We start from the raw sequence: 22,335 nt of genomic DNA, 5'->3' as shown, positions 1-22,335 counted from the left end.
AGCAATAAATATTCAGGCAATGACAATCAGGGAAAAGAAGGTGTAGCTATAGTGTTGATCACAAAATACGAGGCTAATCTTCTTGAATGGCAAACAATATCAAGTAGTGTGATGTGGGTAAATATCAGAAACGGGAATTGGACAATGAGACTTATTTGTACCTATGATCCCACAGAAGGTTTTCCTAAGGTAGAAGTGGAGGAATTTTTTGAGGCTTTAGAGAAAAAACTGACACAATGAAAAAGGAAAAGTTGGTCCTTGTTGGAGATCTAAATAGCAGAGTAGGAAATGATTATCAGAAATACAAAAATATTTTGGGAAAATTTGGAGAAAAGAGTAAAGCTAATAATAATGGCAAATACCTGTTGGATTTCTGTTGAGGACATGGATTAGTTATTATTAACACAATGTTCCAAAATAAAAATATGCACAAATTCACATGGAGAGAAGAGGCAAGGAATAAGAAAAGTCTCATTGATTATGTTATTGTTGATAGTGATGTTTTTCCACTGGTGCATGACACTAGAGTGTACGGAGGATTTGAAATTGGAAGTGATCACCATTTAGTCTTGAGCAGGATAAAATTGAATTTCATACTGAAAAACAAAAACATATAAGAAAGTTTTAAAGCGAATAAAAGTTGAGCATCTCTCAGATGTAAACTGTAGACTAAAATACACAATCATTCAAAAAAAAAAAAATTAAACAGTCTGAGAACAGGAATCAAACCTTGGAATGTCAGTGGCAAATCCTGAAGAAAACATTGATTAATTCAGGAGAGGCATCTGGTGAGGTTGTCTGTAAGGATGGAAAAATTAGAACCCCCATGGTGGACACAGGAAGTTAAAGAGGCAGTGAAGGAAAAGAAAAAAGCATATCTAAACTTCTTGGCAAATAAGTTAGCTTTTGCTCTTAGAGAATACACAGACAAATATAAGAAAGCTAAACACTGTGAAAAACTAGCTAAACAAAAGTCATGGGAAGACTTTGGTATGAATAGAGAAATTAAATATCACAAAGGTGGCAAAATATTCTGGAGGCTTTTGAAAAAGCTCAGAAATGGAGGAAAGAATGCTGTAAATGGAATTAGAGATGATAAAGGTGACATGAAAACTGTTGAAAAAGATATCCTTGATGTATGGAGTAATTACTTCAAAAAATTGCTAAATGAAACAAGCAGTAATGATAGCACAGTAGTAAAAACCATTCAAAAGACAAGCAATCAGGAATACATATCCATACTTGAAGTAGAAAAAGCCTGAAATGTGGAGAGGTAGCAGGAGTAAATGATATTCGACCAGAAATGCTCAAGTATGGAGGTATGCACTACATAGTTCAGAAGGCCTGGACAGAGGGACGAATTCCAGATGATTGGAGTGGAGCTCTCATAGTACCCATATACAAAAAAGGGAAATAAAACTGAATGTGATAATTACAGAGGTATTTCCCTACTGAGTGTTCCTGGTAAGATTTATTCAAGTATACTTGAGAAGGATTGTGGAAGAGAAGCTTAGTGAAGAACAAGCTGGATTTAGGCCAAATAGAGGCTGTCAGGATCAGATCTTCACTTTACAACAAATAGTTGAGAAATCAATGGAATATAAGAAAGATCTGCATTTAAGTTTTGTAGATCTGGAAAAGGCGAATGACAAGGAGCCAACAGAGAAGCTGTTCAAAGTGCTACAGTTGTATGGTGTCAATGGAGCAGTATATCAAGCAATACTTAGTCTTTATTTCAGTTGTAAATCAGCAGTTAGAATTGAAGGAAGTACAGGAAGATGGTTTGATGTTAAATCTAGTGTCAGACAAGGATGTACATTATTCCCCCCCCCGTTATTTATTATCTATATGGATCACACATCATGAAGGAAAGTGGTATCAAACCTGGAGATGTTAATCTCAGCTCTTTACTCTATGCAGATGATGTTATTCTTCTAAATAAATCCAGTACAAGTCTGCAAGATTCCCTGACTAATTTGAATAACTGTTGTAATAGAAGCGTTGAAAATACACAACTGCATTCTGAATGGAGTAATACAGAACAAGTAAAACATTTCAGCTGCTTAGGTACGATTTTTAGTGAAGATGATAAGTTAAATATGGAAATAGACAACAGAATCAACAAAGCTGGTATGGTAGGAAGTCAACTGAATAAATTTATATGGAATAAGAGAGAAATTAGCCAAAACACTAAATTAGCTGTATACAAAACAGTGTTCAAACCAATTTTAACTTATGGATCTGAGAGCTGGGTTAGAAATAAAATACTTCACCAAAGACTAGAGACCGCAGATTTGAGAGTCCTGAGAAAGATTAGGGATGTGAATAAATGGCATCAATGGCAATATCATATTAAAAATGAGGATATTATAAAAGAACTTAACAGTGTTAGCATCCAGGAATGTGTTAGCATAGCTAATCTCAAGTGGTTTGGTCACTTAAACAGAATGGGAGAAGAAAAATTAGCAAAACAAGTGTTCTTTGCCAGGTTTGCAGGAAAAAGACCCAGAGGAAGACCAAGATATAGGTGGATTGATACGGTAAAAAGTGCCCTAGAAGACAGAAATATAAGACCTGATAATATTGGAATCTTGACTAGTAACAGACTGACTTGGAGGAAAATTGTAGATAGGAAGTTAGCAATGGTTTAAGTTTTTCATGCAGTACTATCATATCCTGTACACCCCTTGAGGGTACATATCAGGAATTTGATGATGTGATGATCATTTATTGATACACATCCTGTGAAGTTAATTTGATTCAATGGATTCAGGGAAAGAGTTGAGTATATGACTGTGAAGTGCCAGTGATTTGAAGAAAACCAAAACATCATCTTACAAATTATTGCATCTGTTTAACTAACGTAACTGAATTTTCTATGAAAAACAAGCATTTCACATCATATTAAAACTTTGAATCTACTATAAGAACAATATTGAAACAGAATGGGAGAAGAAAGATTAGCAAAACAAGTGTTCTTTGCCAGGTTTGCAGGAAAAAGACCCAGAGGAAGATCAAGATATAGGTGGATTGATACAGTAAAAAGTGCCTTAGAAGACAGAAATATAAGACCTGATAATATTGGAATCTTGACTAGTAACAGACTGATTTGGAGGAAAATTGTAGATAGGAAGTTAGTAATGGTTTAAGTTTTTCATGCAGTACTATCATATTTCACTCTTCAACATCAACATAAAATATTTTAGCACTGAGAGAGAGAGAGATAATGAACTTTCTGCTTCCCAATGAACAGGAGGTCACCATCTTCATCATCAAATAAAAGCATTTATAAAGTTTTGTACAAATCTCATTTGATTGAACAGAAATAATTAAACAATCTTCTTAGATGTTTGATTAAACAATAATCTAAACTATTTGGATTTCATCTTTAACAATGGAAATTAATAGCTCCATGAGTGATTTTTTTTTTAAAGAGCAACACTCAAATTTCATACTTTGAGACAAAAACAGAATTACTGCCATTAAAACAAACTGCCTTTTTAGAGAAATAAAGTTGAGGACTCTTCCAATGAAAACATGAAAGCAGTTTTGTTACATAATAGCAATGTACCTTTCATGCATACAATAAACATGTAAACTTCTGAAAATCAAAGCTGATGGAAATAAAAGGTACAAGGCCTACCACTTAAAAATTTGCAGTAATTTAAAGTAACTATATTAATGCTGAGTAGGCAAGAAAGATTTTATAAACAATGCTGCTTCTTGTCCTTATGAGACAGCAGGGCCATGATGTAAGGGGGAAAAAAAAACATAGCCTTCTCAAAAATATTTACATCAAGAAGAAAGCAAGCAAGACAACACAAAACATAACCTTTGATTGACCACATGAAAATATTTCTGCTAGTACTGCATACTGAGTGGGTACAATGAAAAAGTTCATTAATCTGTTGAAAGTCTCAAATTAAAAGAGTCTGAAATAGAACTAGAAAAGTGGAAATCTTTCAACATCTTTCAATAATATCTCATTCAGAAATCATCAAGAATTAGTCGATCAGGAGTTTATTGGTGCAAGGACAAGAAGGGTCACACTGCACCAAACTACAGATTACAGGTTATCTTATTAGTTAACTAGTTATCTAATTTAATAATAAGCAGTAATAAAGAGATGGATTAGTAAATATGTCATTTACAAAAAGAAAATTTAAAAAAATAAAATAATAAAATAAAGTGGTATCTACATATAAACAGAATTTATAATCAAACATGTTTCTATAAATTATTTTTACAAAGTTAAAAACTCCATGCAATTTATCCAAGTCTGATAAGATCTGCCCAATTGTAGATGGCTCAGCCAGTGTAGTAAAAAATTCATTCCTTTTTCTAGTGAAGTGCTGGCACTCTTCAGAATGTGACAAATGAGATGTCATTGTTCACACATAGGTGGGTCATCAGTATTCAGTAAATAAAAATGTATAAGATGACTAACTTATTTGGAGCCTTTCAAGAACAACTTCCTTCCTTTTGTTTCTTTGTTGACTTGACTGCTAATGCTTAATTTCAAGTTTAATATTGTCTGTGCGGTTAGCCTAGTGGCTGTGCGCTTTGCAACCACATGCCCGGGGAAGGAGTGTCCTACATTTGATTCCTGTCGGTGACGTGAGGAGCCGAAGGATATTCCTCAGCCACAGCCAAGTTAGCCAGTCTTGGGTGTGGACGGTAATGTTATTTCCCCAGTTTATCCTGGGGTTTTTCATCCCACAAAGCAGGCAAACCGGCCTTGAGAACTCAACATTAAGGACATAGGATACACTGGGGCATAGGGCTGCCACCTTATCCTGTGAACAGTTTGAGGTCCGACGATTCATTAACCCTCGACACAGAGAGGTAAAAGGCCTTTCAACATGCCACAACTTTACTCTATGCAGATGATGTTATTCTTCTAAATAAATCCAATACAAGTCTGCAAGATTCCCTGACTAAATTGAATAACTGTTGTAATAGAAGCATTGAAAATATCAACTGCATTCCAGGCTGTGTCATAAGCTTTTTTCATGTCAAAGAACACTGAAATAAGATGTTCTCATTTCAGAAATGCATCTCTAGTATGTTTCTAAACAGACCAAATATTCCAAAGTAAAATGGCATCCACAAAAGCCGCATTGTGTATTGGAGAATATCACTGTTTTTTAAATACTAGAGAAGTCTGGCATTAACCATTTTCTCCAATATCTTACAAAGACAGCAGTCAGTAATTAAAATAATTATAAAAGCAGAGGAAACTCGCAAAAAAAAAAAAAATTATTAGCATAGAATTTTCGCCTAAGTATCATAGGCATCATCATCAGAACAAGACTGCACAAAGGCAATTAAACAATAACAGACAATTCTAAAAAAGTGCCACCTGAGTGGCTAATGTAAGATAACTAAAAATAGGCAATAATTTCCTAATTAAAAAAAAATTACACACACACACACACACACACACACACACACACACACACACACACACACACACACACACACAAGAATCCTTCATAAAAAGTCATTTCCTCATAGAACGTCTTTATAAAGAAACATGTGAAACCTTATTCAATGTCCTAACTTAAAACAAATCCAATGGCCTATGTCTATTTACTTCATAGGATATATAATTAGGAAATTATTGACCTTTTTAGTTATCTTACATTAGCTACTAAGATGGAACTTTTTAGAACTGTCAGTTATTATGCAATTGCCTTTCTGTGATCTTATACCGAGGATGCCTTTGATACTTAGGTGAAAATTCTACATTAATATAAATTTTTTTTACGTGAGTTTCCTCTGTTTTTATAATTCTCTTAATTATGTCAACTCATGGTAATTCACTACTGAAACAAATTACTTAAAGGTTGTGCTTATAGGACTGCCTGCCACTATGGAATTTTTCAGTGCATGACTAGTATGAAGAGAACTAGTGGTCATCTCAGGAAATTAAGAAAGAGTTTTAGCAAGGGTGTCGAATGAAGGCTAAATTTTTTGCTTGGTTGGTGAGTAATGCAGGTTAACATCCATCTCTAATCCAGAATATTTTAGTAATAAGATTACCTTTTGGCTACTTGTATATAGAAATATAACTTCTGTATTACTTCAACCTTGTATCACTTGTGAGTCTGGTTCCTGCTAATGAGACCTTAATAAAGGTCGAAACAGGTCTGGGTAGTGGCCCTCCCCATAATGCATAGCATTATACATGTCAGTAAGGATATGTGTGTGTTGCATTATGGGATACTAAAGCAATTCGTGTGAAGTCATTAGCCTCTATATATGAGTAGCTAGTCGTGAAGTGACTTCATGCGCAAACTTTGTTTGCTTAAAATTGGATAAAGGATGAAACCAAGAATATTATTTCTTGACATCTTTAATTTATAGAAGATAGCATATATCATTCAGATATCACTGCCATGCTTTTAGGTGGTTCAGTTATTTGATATTATGCTTGAAGCAGCTAAGGCTATGTCTGTTTTGCAAGTTGAAAAATCAGTATTTCATTGAAAAATCAGTTTAAATGCCCTTATAAGGATTTATTACATCATAAATAAGTTGGAATCAAAGTCTTCCATTTGAAAGACAATGTCACATTATCCTGACAAGTGAACTGAAGAGACAATATTAGAAACTCAAAGTGGCTCTTGCCATACTATGCCTCCGGACAGATCAAGATCTCCCACTTCTGATTCCCCCCAACCACCTCCTTACATACAATTTGGATGACACCTTTCCAAGGAATGCTAAATAGGAACTCAGATCTCCACCATAAAGCAGTTCTGCAGGCTTGCCACTAGCCACACGAGTGATTGAATGTGAGTGTGGGTGTATCACATTATATAAATGCATAATTATCTAACATTTCTCCTACCAGAATACTAGCATACTCTAGCTGTCTAGCAGAGTACTAGTATACTTGAGTTGTATAACCTTTTGTAAGTGGAATTCAATAAAAAAACAAAATGTATACAACAAAAACTACAAAAAAATGCTAATGTCTTACTTCTGTACTTCCAGCTTTTACCAAACTTCTAACAGTAGGTTGATCAGGGTCTCTTTCTATTGATCCCATAATAAAATTTCCCAATTTCACTACTAAAAGATGAGCATTACTGAAAATAAAATATATACATGTAAAGCAAAAGGGAAAAAAAAAAAAACGGAATTCTATTGTACAAAAATTTACTTTTCATATAAAAGTGAAATTCAAAATTTAAATATCATAACTGTTTAGAACCGCAATATTTTTTCACACAGATTTTCTCTGTATACAAACAGAGAATATCCAATAATGAATAGCAAGATAATATGATGCAAGGGAGCATATACAAGGATAATTGATAGATATATGTGTGCACGTATATCTATCAAAACATGTCCAAACTCTAAATATCTACAAGAAATGGAGACAGTCTGTATATTAAATGTGATTAAAACATTTCAGGATTTTTACTTGAAGATATTGGTATGACCTGCTATTCCATGCTGTACCCTTCAAAATACTTCCTTTCACTTAATCCCGCACATCCAGCATTATTTGTGCCACTGTTCAAAATGTTTATAAAGTCTTGTGTTTTGAACTTGTTAAGAAAAGCTGGATCTTTATTATTATTATGATGATGATGACTGAATTTCCTTCCACTTGACCATTGTTGAAAACGTTGCAAAATATCACACATGGGAAATGAGGAATAAAGAAATGTCAGACAGCAATTGTGCCATTTATGATGAGAAATTTCTACATGGGTAAAGGATTTGCAAGAGAACTGTGGTGGAAGATATTCTAAAGTAAACCATATCCCAGAATATTTTTGCTATAAATCATACATACAGTGAAACAGAAGCAATGGAATGAAACAGTAAATGCACACATAGCAAATGCCAAAAACAATGGTAATCTGCTTTTAAACCTAGAAAAGCTACATGTTTTGAGTGTTAATTACAGTTTTTACTCCAAAAGCAAGTTTTAACCATTCATCTCTATGGTTCCTATGGCAGCTTTCCTAGTTTAAAGAAGGATTTAATGTACATGTTCAGGGTATGGACAAGTCATTACTAATACCATGTTCCAACATAAAGATGTGCATAAATTCACATGAAGAGAAGACAAGAAATAATAAGTCTCAGTGACTATGTTATGGGTGAAAGCAATATCTTCACACTAGTTTAGGATACAAGAGTATATAAGGGATTTGAAACAGGAAATGATCAGCATTTAGTTTTTAGCAGAATAAAACTGAATATCACCATAACAGAAAAAGAAAAGTGTGTAAGAAATTAAAAAAAAAAAAAAAAAAAAAGTGAAGTTGCTTTCTGAGGTGAACAGCAGATTCAAATAAAAAATATATATTTTTACAGAAAAAAAAAAAGAGTTTGTATATAATGACCAAATCTGGAAGACTAACTGGCAGACTCTGAAGAAAATATTGATTAATTCAGCAAGAGATATTTTTGATGTAGTCGCAAAGACAGAAAAATCAGAACTACATGGTAGACTCAGAAAATTAAAGAAGCAGTCATGAAAGGAAGAAAGCATATTGAAAATTCCTAGCAAATAAGTCAGCATATGCTCTGAGAGAATACAGAGAAAAATATAACAAAGCTAGGCTGTATGTAAATGGAGCTAAACAAAAGAAGTGCCTCTGTAGCGCAATTGGAAGAACAACGGTACATTGAGCCCTTCGATTAGAAAAGGCCTAAGTTCGATTCTTGTCATGACGGGATGAATCTTTATATGACTTTTTCAATCAAAGGTGAGTTAGCCGATCTCATGCGGTGGTAGCAGGGTTTTTTCCTCCCGGAAACTCGGGTTTTTCATCCTGTACACAGACAAATCAGCCCTTCAGAACACATGCAGTTTACAAACAAAAAAATAATAGCTGTGGTGGTGGTAGTGGTTGTGGGCAGTAGATGGCATTGATGTAGGTGATTGGTAGTAGAGGTTCTGTGTAGTAGTGGAGATGGAGAGTTGTACAATAGGTGTCCTCCCGTGATGAGTCTTCGGACTCCTTGGAGGTGTCACGAATAATAATAATAATAATAATAAAAAGTCATAACATTTTGGGAAGCATATTAAAGATAAATACCAGCAAGGTGACAAAATATTTTAGACAATATTAAAAATGCTTACAAATGAAGGAAGGAGTAAGAAAATAGGAATCAGAGATTTATTTATTTCGTATCCAAACATAAGTGGTACAGTAGTAAGTAAGTGGTACAACATGATTTACAACAAATTAGGATACATTACAATGAGATCAGCTTAGATTTAGTAGGTGAATTATACAACGAAATAATAATTAAATATGAAAAAAGGAAACTATACATAACTTATATACAATAAATATGGTCAGATGTTCCTCCAGTATCTTGCATAATCAACTGCTCTTTTTGTGCAGGATATAAGGTCCTCTTTTGTGCAAGGTGATGGAAGAAAGTGTTCCATGGACTGGGTTGTCCCACACTCGCAATTGTCTGGGCCAGTGAGGTAGCCCCATTTGATGAAGTTTTGTTAGCAGCGTCCTGTCGTTTCGCAGTCTATTGAGGCTTTTCCAAGTATCCCAGTCCAAGTAGGCACCATGTGGAAGATGTTCGGCTGTTGGAATTCCAGTATTATTTTTAGGATATGGTGCAAGCCATGTTGAAGGCTTTTCTCTGGGAGGTTTTTAGGTGGTTCAACAGTTGCCTGGAAGCTATGTGGGGATCTTAGTCTTTGGGGCACTGCAGTCTGGCCGAATAGTGTGTGGCGTTCTTCATTCATTTGTCTGCTTCTTTCATCAGCTAAGGATGCAGATCTTCGAATTAGAGATGATAAAGTTGACATCAAAACTGAAGATAGATATTCTAGATGTAGTAATTTAGGAGTAATTACTTTGAAAGAATACTAAATGAAACAAGACATGACAGAGCAGTGGTAGAAAATATTCAAGAAGAATGCAGTATTAGGGGTAGTAAAAGCCATCAATAGCCTTAAAGGGAAAAAAAAAAAAGAAGTGAAGATATTTGACCAGAAATTCTCAAATATGAAGGTATAAAGTTTTTATAGTTGTTGCAATGCATAATCCGGACAACACGGTTAGAAGGTCAAGTTCCATATGATTGGAGAGGAACTCTTATAGTACCTATCTATAAAAATGACATCACATCTGAAACTAAATGTGAGAATTCCAGAAAAATTTCCTTACTAAGTGTTTCAGGTATAATTTTTGCACATAATGGGAAGAACTTGAGAAGAATAAGCTATGTTCAGGTCAAACATAGGTTGTCGGAATCAGATTTTCACTTTAAGAATGTTGAGAAGTCATGGAAATATAACAAGGCCTTCTATTTGTTTTGTAAATTATATCTGGAAAAGGCATATGATGAAATATGAAGGGAAAAGCTGTTTAAAACACTACAGTTATATGGTGGAAATTGGATATTATATCAAGCAACATACACTGCTTGGAAAGAAGTCAATGGATACCATAGTGTGAGAAACAAACGGCCATAGCACTCACCTTAATAAGATGTAGGAGCTCCTTTCACTGTGATGACTGCAGCAATCCTAAGATGCATACTTTCCACAAGCATACAATAGTGATCAATGGGAATTTTGGACCAATTTTTCCTGTAGGCATGTAATGAAATCCTGGACTGTCGTGGTGCAGAAGTCCCATGATTTCACCCGATGCTCCAGTTCATTCCACAGATGTTCAATAGGGTTGAGATCAGGGCTTTGTGGAAGCCAGTCAAGTATGGTGGCATTCATGTCAACAAACCATGCAGTTATAGCAATAGCCTTATGACACGGTGCATAGTCTTGCTATACCTCTTGAAGTTCAATGTTCATGGTACCGCAAACAGAGGTCCAAGGCTAAACCAGGAAAAACAGGACTATACCATCACGCCGCCACCTCCAATTTTCATAACTGGGGTTGCAAATCATGCTAAGAGACATTCACTAGGCATCTGCCACACACACACCAGTCCATCTGCTCAGTAGAGGGTGTAGTATGATTCATTGCTCCATAACACAGCTTCCCAAACTTCCACATCCCACTCTAGATGTTCTTAGCATCACTAAAGATGATGCTGCATGTTAGTTCAGGTAAATGGGACAACCCACTCCATGGGAACCTTCTTTCTTGCCCCCCCCCTTCTTCAATCACCTTGCACAAAAGAAGACCTTATATCCTGCACAGAAAGAGCAGTTGATTGCACAAGATACTGGAGGAATATCTGACCATATTTATTGTATATTACCTATGTATAGTTTCTTTTTCCTCGTATTTTACTTATTATGCTCTGTAATTTACTGTAATTTTTAAAATTTATTATTCCCTGTAAAAATATTTCGTTAACTTTAATATCATTCATTCAAATGTTGTAGGAATCCTAATTTTTGTTTTAGGATTAACAAATAATTCATTATTTATTAGTCTTTACTAAAAATTAAGGGGAAAAAACTGTGGTGAGATACTTCATGTTTGTTTACATTAGTGTTCACGTGAAATTATATGAACAAACCTGAAAGAGTATATCTATACATATAAAAACTACACATATAAACAGTATATTATATTATATATAAATATAATTTTACAGTATATTATATTATACCTGCTTAGAACTCCATTTTCTGGGACAATAATGTAAGAAGATTTCATGTTGATTTTTAAAATTAAATATTTATGTTGTTCTATAGCATACTGAAGACCAAAAGCTGATCGTTCTTTGAAGTCCTGGAGTGTCATCATTGCTGCTGCTTGTAATCTAAAGGTAAAAGAAGTAAAATTTTATTATTTTAGAGCTTTAGAAAAATTCATCTGATTTTAACATGGCAATAAAGAATAAAAAACAACATGCTCATCAGTTATAATATATAGATAACCATAAAATGTGCATGCGCAAGCACACACACACACTAGAGTTCATAAAGTTACCTTTTTATGATTTTCCAAATTAATTACTGCTTACTGCCTTCAGCATGTTTTGGCATGTTACAGCCTGTGTTAATGGTTCGATGTAAAATAAAAGATAAATACAATGTTAATTTTTAAATATACTTCCTAGTCACCCTTGGTCAATGTTTCAATGCTGACTATAATTGCTTCTCATTTCATTACTATTGACACACAAGAATAACATGAATACTTCTTGAATGTAACATATTCTGTAGCATTTGTATTGTAAGTCAGTAAATAAACGTATGCTAGAGAGAATGAAATTACAAAATAACTAAATTAACAAAATATTTCGACTAACAAATCATAATAAAAACCTGCTATAAAGGACTGAAAGGCAAAATGAAAGATGAAATTTGTATGATACAAAAATGTACAGTTAACCTGAAATATCTTAGCTCATCAGTCAAAATATCTTAGAAGACCTATCTCCAATAATTATTGTATGTTATTAAATTGAATGTCAGACTAAAAATATTAAATTGAATGTCAGACTTAGAATAAAAAATAAATAAAAAAAATTTAAAAAATAAAATAAAAAACAAACATAAACGCTGTAAAAACATGCCATACATGGAAAGAAAATTTTGGAATAGGTTTCTTCATAAATTAGTAACAAGCTAACGACAGCTCAACATAAAAAATATAGCTTTCCTAATTTTATTACAATAATCAGATGCACAAAGAACTATTTAGCTCAAAATAAAGTGCACACACATACAAATTCCATTATAGGGAGAAATGACCACGTACAGTAATAAGATTCTTATTTTCTGAATGACTTGTGTAATTTGTGTTTTTCAATAATTATGACTGAAAAATACAGAATATATAATGTACATTATATACACTACATAATGTAGAAGAAAGTATAATGAGGTGAAAAAAGCAATCAGAGTGGATAAAATGAAATGGTTAGAAGCCCAATGCAACAATATAGAACAGTACTATGGAGAGCATAAAACAAGGGAGGTATACAAAATAATCAGAACCATTAATAGAAAGTGGCAACCAAAACAGACCACAATTAAAGATGAAAAGGGAAAAGTATTGATGAATAAAGAAAAAATTGTACAGCAGTGGACAAGATACTGTAGTGACTTATATGAAGAAAAACTAGATTCAGATAGCATTGGGAAACTCACCGAAGAATTGAAGCAGATATCACCACCAGGTAATGAGCATGATATGGACATTTTAAGAGGAGAGGTAGAAAAAGCAATAGGATGGCTAAAACACAATAAGAGTCCTGGTAACGATAACATTACTGGAGAAATGATTAAATATGGTGGTGAAAGTATGGTTACAGAAATGCACCAACTATGCAATATGGTATGGAAAGAAAGGAAAATGCCAGAGGAGTGGGTGAAATCAATATTAGTAACATTATACAAGAAAGGAAATAAGCTAGAATGTAAAAATTATAGAACAATTGCCTTGATAAGTCACCTTGGTAAAGTGATGATGATCATATTGACAGAAAGATTGAGAACACAATTGGAAGCATACCTTGCAGACGAGCAAGCAGGATTTAGGAAGGAAAGAACTACAATTCAACAGATTTTGACAGTGAGGTTAATAGTGGAGAAAGCTAGGAGAAAAAACAAAAACATATATACTTGCTTTGTTGACTTTCGGAAAGCATTTGACAGTATTGACCAGAAAGTGACATTAGCAGTTCTGGAATCCTATGGAATTGATAAAAAAACTAATAGCTATATTAAAAGATGTTTACCAGAATGCAGTTGCAGCAGTTAGAATAGGTGATGATTTGGGGAAATGGTTTAAAACAAGCAGAGGTACGAGACAGGGAGACCCAATATCGCCAAGCATTTTCATCGCACATTTAGAAAGAGCAATGGATAAAATGAAAGAAGATGCCAAAGGAATATCTGTACACGGAATGAGAATTAACAATCTGAGATTTGCAGATGACATTGTTATTATTGAAGAAGACGAAAGAGAACTACAAAAAACACTGAAACTGTTAAATGAGGAAGGGAAGAGATTTGGACTTGTTATGAACTTTGAAAAAACAAAGACAATGGTATTTGGTGAGAAGAACATGAAACAAAAGATACAAGTGGAGATGGAACTGATATAGAAAATGTAGAACAATTCACATATTTGGGAAGTAAACTGACATATGACTTGGACTGTAAAAAAGAAATAAAGATCAGGATTGCAAAGGGAAGAACAAATCTGAAGGTTAACATCTGGAAAAGTAAAGTGATCAGTCTGCAAACAAAACTAAGAGTATTGGAAACGTGCATCTTCAGCGGTGTACTGTACGGATCTGAAACGTGGGTAATAAATAAGGAATCAAGAAAAAGAATTTTGTCATTTGAAAGACCTTGTTACAGGAAGATTCTAAGAATAGGATGGGTACAGAAAATCACCAACGAAGAGCTCTATCAGAAGATACAACCAAAACAGAATCTAATGCAGAAGATTATAAAACGGAAACTGCAATTATTTGGACACATCTGTAGAATGAGTGAGGACCGGAAGATAAAGATATTTATGTTTGGTATTTTGGATGGTTTAAACTTATATCACCATAAAGAGAATGGATAGACGATATAAAAGACTGGTGTGGAATGGATGTACAAAAACTGTGACACTGTGCACTGGACAAAGAAAGGTGGAAGAAGACAGTGAAACAGGCATCAGACATCAACGGGCAGTGAGCCCATGATTCATGATGATGATATACACTACATGACCAGTTTATTAGGTACAGATCCATCATTTAAAAAATCCATTGTCAGAATTCCATGACTGTTCAAAGCTATACAAAGCAGATACACTGAAGGAAAAGGGGGGAGGGGGTTGTATGTATGTCACTTGCTTACATCACACATTTCTGGATATACACTTAAATTATTCACTTTCCAGAAATAATATCCATCCTGTATTGCTCTTAAAAGCTATCATCTTGCATCTTTCTTACAACATGAAGGCCAGATTTTATCCAGCTAGTTCCAAAAAAAAAGAAGATAAAAGTCAGCCATCAAACTATCATCCAAGTGCTCTCACCTCAATACTCTCAAAAGTGATGGAGAAGATCATCAACAACCAGCTCTCCACCACCTAGAAACCTTATTGGTTAATTAGTGATCACCAATATGGATTCTGCCATTCTTGTTCTGCAGCTAAACTCCTCACTAACCTTCCCGACATTTGAACACATGCAAGTGTTTGTCGTCCACAAATTCTCAATCTTCATTTTGGTAAAATTATGGAGACTACAACCATATTAGGAATAATTACTTTAATTTCCTGATATTTTGACCTTCGTATTAAGGTCATCACATCTTTGTGTGTGTACACACACACACACACACACACACACACACACACACACACACACACACACACACACACACACACAAAGACAAGCTATATTACATTTCGAACAGTATGCCAAAGTGACAATAATTTGATCAACCATTATTCTACTGCCTGACCTCTAGTGAAAAACAAATAAACAAAAAAAAAATGCATCGAAACTATATTCTATTTATATCATCATCACAGAACAAATTCACATAGATAGTTTTAATACAGCAAAAGTGGTGGCCTAATCCATAACTTAACATGAGTATTGTTATATTAGAGTTAAGATCCTAGATTACTTAGTCCTAATTATAATTAACTCTTATACCAAAAGATTATGTGGGTAGAATATGTGCTATCTATATTCTTGGGATTTTTAGACCATTATTGTAAAGATTAGGGTGGTTGATAAGAATTTCACAGGCCTCCTTAATACGCTGCTCATACCACGTTTTGGTGTGATATAAACAACAGGTGTTTATGTTGAGTATTCAGGACATGATCAGAAAAGTCGAAACGTTGGAAAATTAAAGTGATTATTCCTAACATGGCTATAGTCTCCATAATTTTACTGAAATGAATGCTGATCACCATGTAACATTAAAAGAAAAAATTCTCAATCCATCTTCATAGACTGCAGACACTAGCAAACAGGATAAAGAGGGGGTGATATGATTAAGATTTATAAACTTCTAAAAGGATCACACAGGAAATCAGTAGACAAAATTTTTCATTTTATGGAGAGTGGAGAAAGGACAAGAGGTCATCCTTGAAAGTTTAGAATGTATGCTGTCAAGAAGCGGATGAGAGCTAGATTTTTCTTTCATAAAATGGTGCAATTGGAATGGATTGCCACTGGATGTGGTGAATGCAAGTAGTGTGAATGAGTTCAAGAATGGGTATGACAGCTAGTGTTGGTAATATATGGCCTCCCTCAATGAGTCCTCGACTCCCTGAAGGGATTGGCCGGGTGGTTAATGTACCCGTCTCCAACCAACAGATCGGGTTCGAATCTCACTGCAAGCAAGGATGTTTGTGATTCTTACCTTGTGTACAGCTTAAACCTCTGATAAAGGCGCAGTATGACCTTTGCTGTCCTTGCATTAAAACCATAAATCATTATCATCACCACCCCTGAAAGTCTCTCTTAATAAATAATAAAATTATTTCTTCTTAACATCCTTTTTCATTGAAGCAGGTTTTTCGAACCTTTCTTTTCACTATTACATTCTAAATTAGTTGTATGAAAATTGTGCTTTTCAAAGAATGTACTTCTTCAGAGTTAGGTATACATCTCTAAGCATGTACTCTCTTTTCCTAACAGTCTCATAATAGCCTTCATGTTCCTATTTTTTTTTTTTTTTCTTATAGGCTGCTTTCTTTAATTCATCCTCTAGACCTAATCTAAAGGGATGAAATAGACCATAATAAATATGATTTCTCTTCAGCTAGCACATTTAACTTATGAGCTATATTTAGCAATCTATTCATAATAGTGCTTCATGGTATAAACACAACCAAGAGAAAAAAAAATTTATTGAACTTACTAATATTTCACTGGTTTTCTATTTAGTATCATCAGAGAACAAATCATAACTGTGACAAGCACACAACTCAACTAGATAGTTGTAGAAGTAATTCAAATTGAAAGCAAAAAAAACAACAACTCATATTCTAACAAAGCACTTTCTAGGAGCCAAGATAACATAAAGTTAATCTGGAGAAGTCAGGCTATATTTGATCTTTAAATGAATGTCTCCCAGATATTTGGCAAATGCAGCCATACTTGTTGAGGTGGGAAGAGGCTTCATAACCAAATGCTTATTGTAAAATTGGTTTCTCATAGTGATTTCCATGTTTTAATGGGGAATTTATTCACATATACCTTGAAAAGCTGTAGATTGTATTCCGTGGGAAACATATAAGATGGCAGACTGTTCACAAAGGCAGCAATGGAAGGGATGAACAAAAAGGAGAAATTTTTTTCTCTAAGTTTGGTGATGCACAGTTGCTGATTAGTTGCTACATGCATTTGAATGGATTTGGCAGATAGTTGGGATATTATAGATGCTAATTCTGATGAACAGTAGGAGAAGAATTTGTAGAAGATGCAAGCAGTGGAAGTGAGTGAAGTGCACTAGCGAGAGAGGGATCGTTAATCAGTCTGAATGTCCTTTTCTGTACAGAGCCCATTATCTTTAGATAGTTCTGGTAGACAGCCTTATATGTTGGTTACTTATTAACTATTATTTTTCAGGAATTAACAACATATATTAAAATAATTAATTATAACTTTAATTGAAAAAAAAAGAGTGAAATCGAAAAATATTGAAAAACAGTACAAATAACAGTAAGTTGGTGAGCAGGATTAAGCCGAAAGTGTGTGCAACTGGCGATAAAATAGCAAGACTGAATGATAATGAAAAAAAGGAAGAAAGATTTGAAAGCTGAGTTGGTAAAGATGAAACAAGAGATTAGGCAGATGCAGATTGAAGATATGTACGGAAGAGTGAAGAAGATGAAAAAAAATTATGTCAGTATGAAAAAGGTAACGAAAGACCCATGAGTGGTGTTGTATGGTGATTCAATTATTAGAGGTGTGGTAAATGAGAAGATGCACAAGGTTTGTTTTCTAGGAGGTAAAATGAACAGAGTGATTGAGGCATTGGATATGAGGAGTAAGCACGCAAAGGAGTTGGTAGTGGTAGTTGGAACAAATTACTTGACTGGGATAGTTGTAAGACTGGATATCAGGAGGTTGTCGAGAAGGATAAAAGATTATGATGTGATAGAAAAAGTGATCAAGTGCATTGTCCAGGTATGACAATGATGAGATGAGGTGGAGAACAAGAATTATGAAAGATATGTTAGCAGAAATGTGAGAAGAGAAAGGAATATAGTTGGCTAATGTGTGGAATGCATTTCAAGGAAGAATTGAACTGCATAAGAATGATGGAATGCATTTAAATGGTTTTGATGAGAGTCATTTGGATAGACTGCTGCTGGAAGAGAGAGTAATAAATGCAGAGAATGAATCTTAGCACGTAAGAAACAATGAGAGCAGGAGACTAAGGAAGGGGAGACTGAAGTGGTGTTTATGAATGAAGAGGTGGGTAGCATGAGTGTAGATAATGAAAAAACAAGTGTGTAAGAAAAACAGGGAAATGGGAGAATGAGGGTGAACAGGGGTATACACTCAATTCATATCCTCTTGGAGCATCAACCCTTTTCATGATGTGTTCCCCTGTTCATCCTCAGTCTTCCATTTCCTTGTTTTTCTTGCACACTTGTTTTTTCATTCTCTATACTCATGCTACCCACCTCTTCATTCATATCCCAGAGAGGAAAGGGGGATGACCTGGATTCAGGAAAAATAGTTGGATTTGAAGGGGTTCTGGGATGAGTAAGCAGAAAAAGAAATTACTTGAGGAAAATATAGAGAAGTCACATCTAATAAGTGGTATCAGTGAAACTTATAGATCCAGGAATGAGCAGTTATGTTCGTATATGAATTCTAGAAGTATCAGAAACAAGGGAAATTAAATGGATGCACATTGATTAAGTTCATTCACCCAAAAATTGTTGAAATAAGTGAGACATGGTTGTATGAGGATGACACCCTGACAGGAATAGAGATGGAAGAGTATGATGTATTCTTTGACGATATAAAAGGAATGGAGTGCTACAGACCTGGTAATGCAGATGATAGTGACTAGAAAATGTATAAGCAAATTAGCCAAGCAAATGGGAAAAGGGTTATCATTATGGGTGATTTTAATTACAGATATAGAGATTGGGATGATGAGATAGCAACTGGAAGTAAAGAAAATGAGTTTCTTGAGCTTTTAAGGGGCAACTACCTCAAGTAGTATTTAATAGAAGGCATCATCCCCTTGTCCAATGTATTCGTCACCTCAAATTACGGTCTTCAAATTATAGGCCAATGAGCTTGTCTGGAATTGTGGTCAAGGTATTGGAGAAGCTAGTGAGGACAAGAATTCAGAACTGGGTTGACAGTAGCAGAATTTTCTTTAATGGTCGGCATGGGTTTGCTAAAGTAAGATTATGTTTTAGTAGTCAGCTTACTTATTGTAACAAGGTGACGAATGCACCTTGTATTCGTCCAATGTATTCGTCACCTCAAATTACGGTCTTCAAATTATAGGCCAATGAGCTTGTCTGGAATTGTGGTCAAGGTATTGGAGAAGCTAGTGAGGACAAGAATTCAGAACTGGGTTGACAGTAGCAGAATTTTCTTTAATGGTCGGCATGGGTTTGCTAAAGTAAGATTATGTTTTAGTAGTCAGCTTACTTATTGTAACAAGGTGACGAATGCACCTTGTTACAATAAGTAAGCTGACTACTAAAACATAATCTTACTTTAGCAAACCCATGCCGACCATTAAAGAAAATTCTGCTACTGTCAACCCAGTTCTGAATTCTTGTCCTCACTAGCTTCTCCAATACCTTGACCACAATTCCAGACAAGCTCAATGGCCTATAATTTGAAGCCTTAGTCTTATCACCCCCACCCCCTTTACGAAGCAGAAAAATTTTTTTTCTGCTTCATAAATTTTCTTCTTTTCAATGCTTTAGAACCTGGGCTAATCTAAGACTCATGTTAAAAATGTAAGTTAAAGTTGTTGTTAACTCCCTGGAACATTCCCTCAAGACACATAGTGATATACCATCAAATCTCATGACCTTGTTAACATCAAATTTATTCAATTCCTCATATACATCCTGCTCACTCACCATCATTGGTTCCTCCTTCATTTCCACTGCTCTCAAGTTCTGCATCCTTGTGATAATAACATATTACTATCACAAGGATGGAATACTTTAATGAACTGCTCATTAAACACCTCTACTATATCCTCCTCAGTGTTTATCATTCTCCCATTATCACTGATCAATATCATCCTCTCATAATCATTCTTCCTTCTACTGGCCATATATCGAAAAATCGCCCTAGGATTTATTTTGGCTAACTGCTGCTCATACCTTTGCTACTGTTATCAAGTGAGTCACCATTCCTAGCTTGCTCTTTGTACTCCTCATGTAATTGATCATCTCCACTCATCTTGTACTGCCTCCACAATATCATTTTCTTCCAGATTGCATGCTTCACGTCTTTAGTCATTCATTTTATTCCACCTTCTTTAATCTCCTGATCTTTGGAATACAGTCAGTCATTGCCTCTTCCAGATACTTCCTGAGTAGAGACCAAGCAGCACTGATTTCCTCCCCAGCTAATTCCTCATTCCATGATATGATGAAAGCAACCTCCTGAGTTTGTCATTCTCAGCTTCCTTATAATTCCACATATAACCCTTTCTCACAAAAGTCCTAATATGGCTGGTCACCAACTGGAGAAAGGTGTGACACTTCATTTACAATATCTGCTGTTGTTGAGATAATCAAATGATGAGATAATCAAATCCAAGATCCACAATCCACATGTAGCTTCTGATACATAGTACTTAAGGTAATTGTCTCTTAAAAACTCAAAAAATTCATTCTCTTTGGTTGCTGATGCTGTTTCTTCACGCCAGTCTATATTACCATAATTGAAATTGTCCATAACAATAACCTCAACGTTTTCTTATTAGCCAGACCAATTTGACTAAACATTTCCTTCTCACTGCCTTCCACATTACCAGATCTATAGCAACACTCTAAACATTTCATCCTGTCCACCTCCACTTCACACCATAATGCTTCAAAACCACTGTAAGTATTTGATCCTTGTATCTCCACCGTAGATGAGCACAAATCCTCTACCATCATGAATAGCACTCCTCCTTCCTTTTTCTATCTTGTCTGTCTTCCCAAAAGACTACATATCCCTCCATCTCTATTCCTATCAAAATGTCATCCTCGTTCAACCATGTCTCATTTATACCAACAACTTTGGGCAAATAACTATCAACGTCACAATTTCTTTCCCCTTGTTTCGAATACTTCTAGCTTTTGTAAACATACACACTAGCTCATTTCTGTTTCTTAAAAAAGTCCACTGATCACATTTCTTGGATAGGACTCCTCCTCACTCCCCACCCTCCATCCATTCCAGTTTATCATCACTGATATTATCCCCTCCCCAGACCTAAACATACTGCCCCCCCAGATCCTTGACTATCTTGCTCCCTTACACATCTACTCCTGAAACCATCATCTACACTTCTCACGCAATGTGTGAGAGGTGCAGATGATGATCCACCCTGTGTTCCTTCTTTCTCAATCTCTTCACTCATGCTACCTCTCCATTTACAAATACCCTCCTGCTCTTCCACAACACCCCTCCCTGCTTCCTCAGGTCTTCCATTCACTTCCACCTCACACATTCACAAAATGAGCTCTTCACACAACTCTGCTAGCACAGCATTCATAATCTTTGCTGGCCTTCTCAACTCATCCTTATCATAACTGGGCAACAAGCCAACTACCTTACCTACCATAATATTATCTTTCACTCTCCTGAACAGCTATGTGACATCCCTCCTTACATTCTTCTTGTCACCAGTCAAATCATTCTTGCCAACTACCACTACCAACTTTTTTGCTCGTGTACTCCTCTTATTCAATGATTCAACCATCTTGCTCATTCTACCTCCTGGAAAACTGACCCTGTGAACCTTTTCACTCACCACACCTCTTATCATTGAATCCCTCTACATTACCACTCTCAAGTCATTTGATATTTCTTTCAATCTTTTGTCCCATTCTTTCTCACATTCCCATGCAAATCCATAATTCTCCTCAGTTCATTCATTCCTCATATGTTTAATCTTTTGCCTCTCCTTATCAAATCTGCTTTCATCTCTTCAATTACTTCCTCAGTACCATTTATGCAAATTGCATTTTCACTACCTTGCTTTAAAGAAACTTGTGAAATATTGCTCCATTGTCCTAACCTAATTAGATCTGATGGTCTATGTTTATTTCCTTTATGGGAGATAGTACTTTTTAAATCAGATGATCTTTCCTAAACTACTTTTTATTTTTCACTTAGGAAAATATAAATAAAAAATATGAATGAAATAAAAGTGAAAAAAAAATGCTA

General features: G+C 34.9%; 1 protein-coding gene across 1 annotated transcript in view; it reads right to left on the bottom strand.

Annotated features, from left to right (window-relative positions):
* LOC150100291 (intermembrane lipid transfer protein VPS13A-like) overlaps positions 1-22,335 on the bottom strand; it is a 254,905-nt gene that overhangs the window by 112,362 nt on the left and 120,208 nt on the right. Inside the window, exons 8-9 of the mRNA XM_090402628.1 lie at positions 11,587-11,739; positions 6,989-7,097 (exon numbers count right to left, since the gene is read on the bottom strand). Of these exons, the coding sequence (XP_090258754.1) occupies positions 6,989-7,097; positions 11,587-11,739 (262 nt within the window). The remainder of the gene's footprint in view (positions 1-6,988; positions 7,098-11,586; positions 11,740-22,335) is intronic.

Source organism: Typopeltis vanoorti, chromosome 13, assembly GCF_054136105.1.
Source record: "Typopeltis vanoorti isolate ZY-2024b chromosome 13, IOZ_Tvanoo_1.0, whole genome shotgun sequence".
Classification (NCBI taxonomy): domain Eukaryota; kingdom Metazoa; phylum Arthropoda; class Arachnida; order Uropygi; family Thelyphonidae; genus Typopeltis; species Typopeltis vanoorti.
The sequence above is the reverse complement of the archived record's forward strand: the minus strand, read 5'-3'. Positions and strand labels throughout refer to the sequence as shown.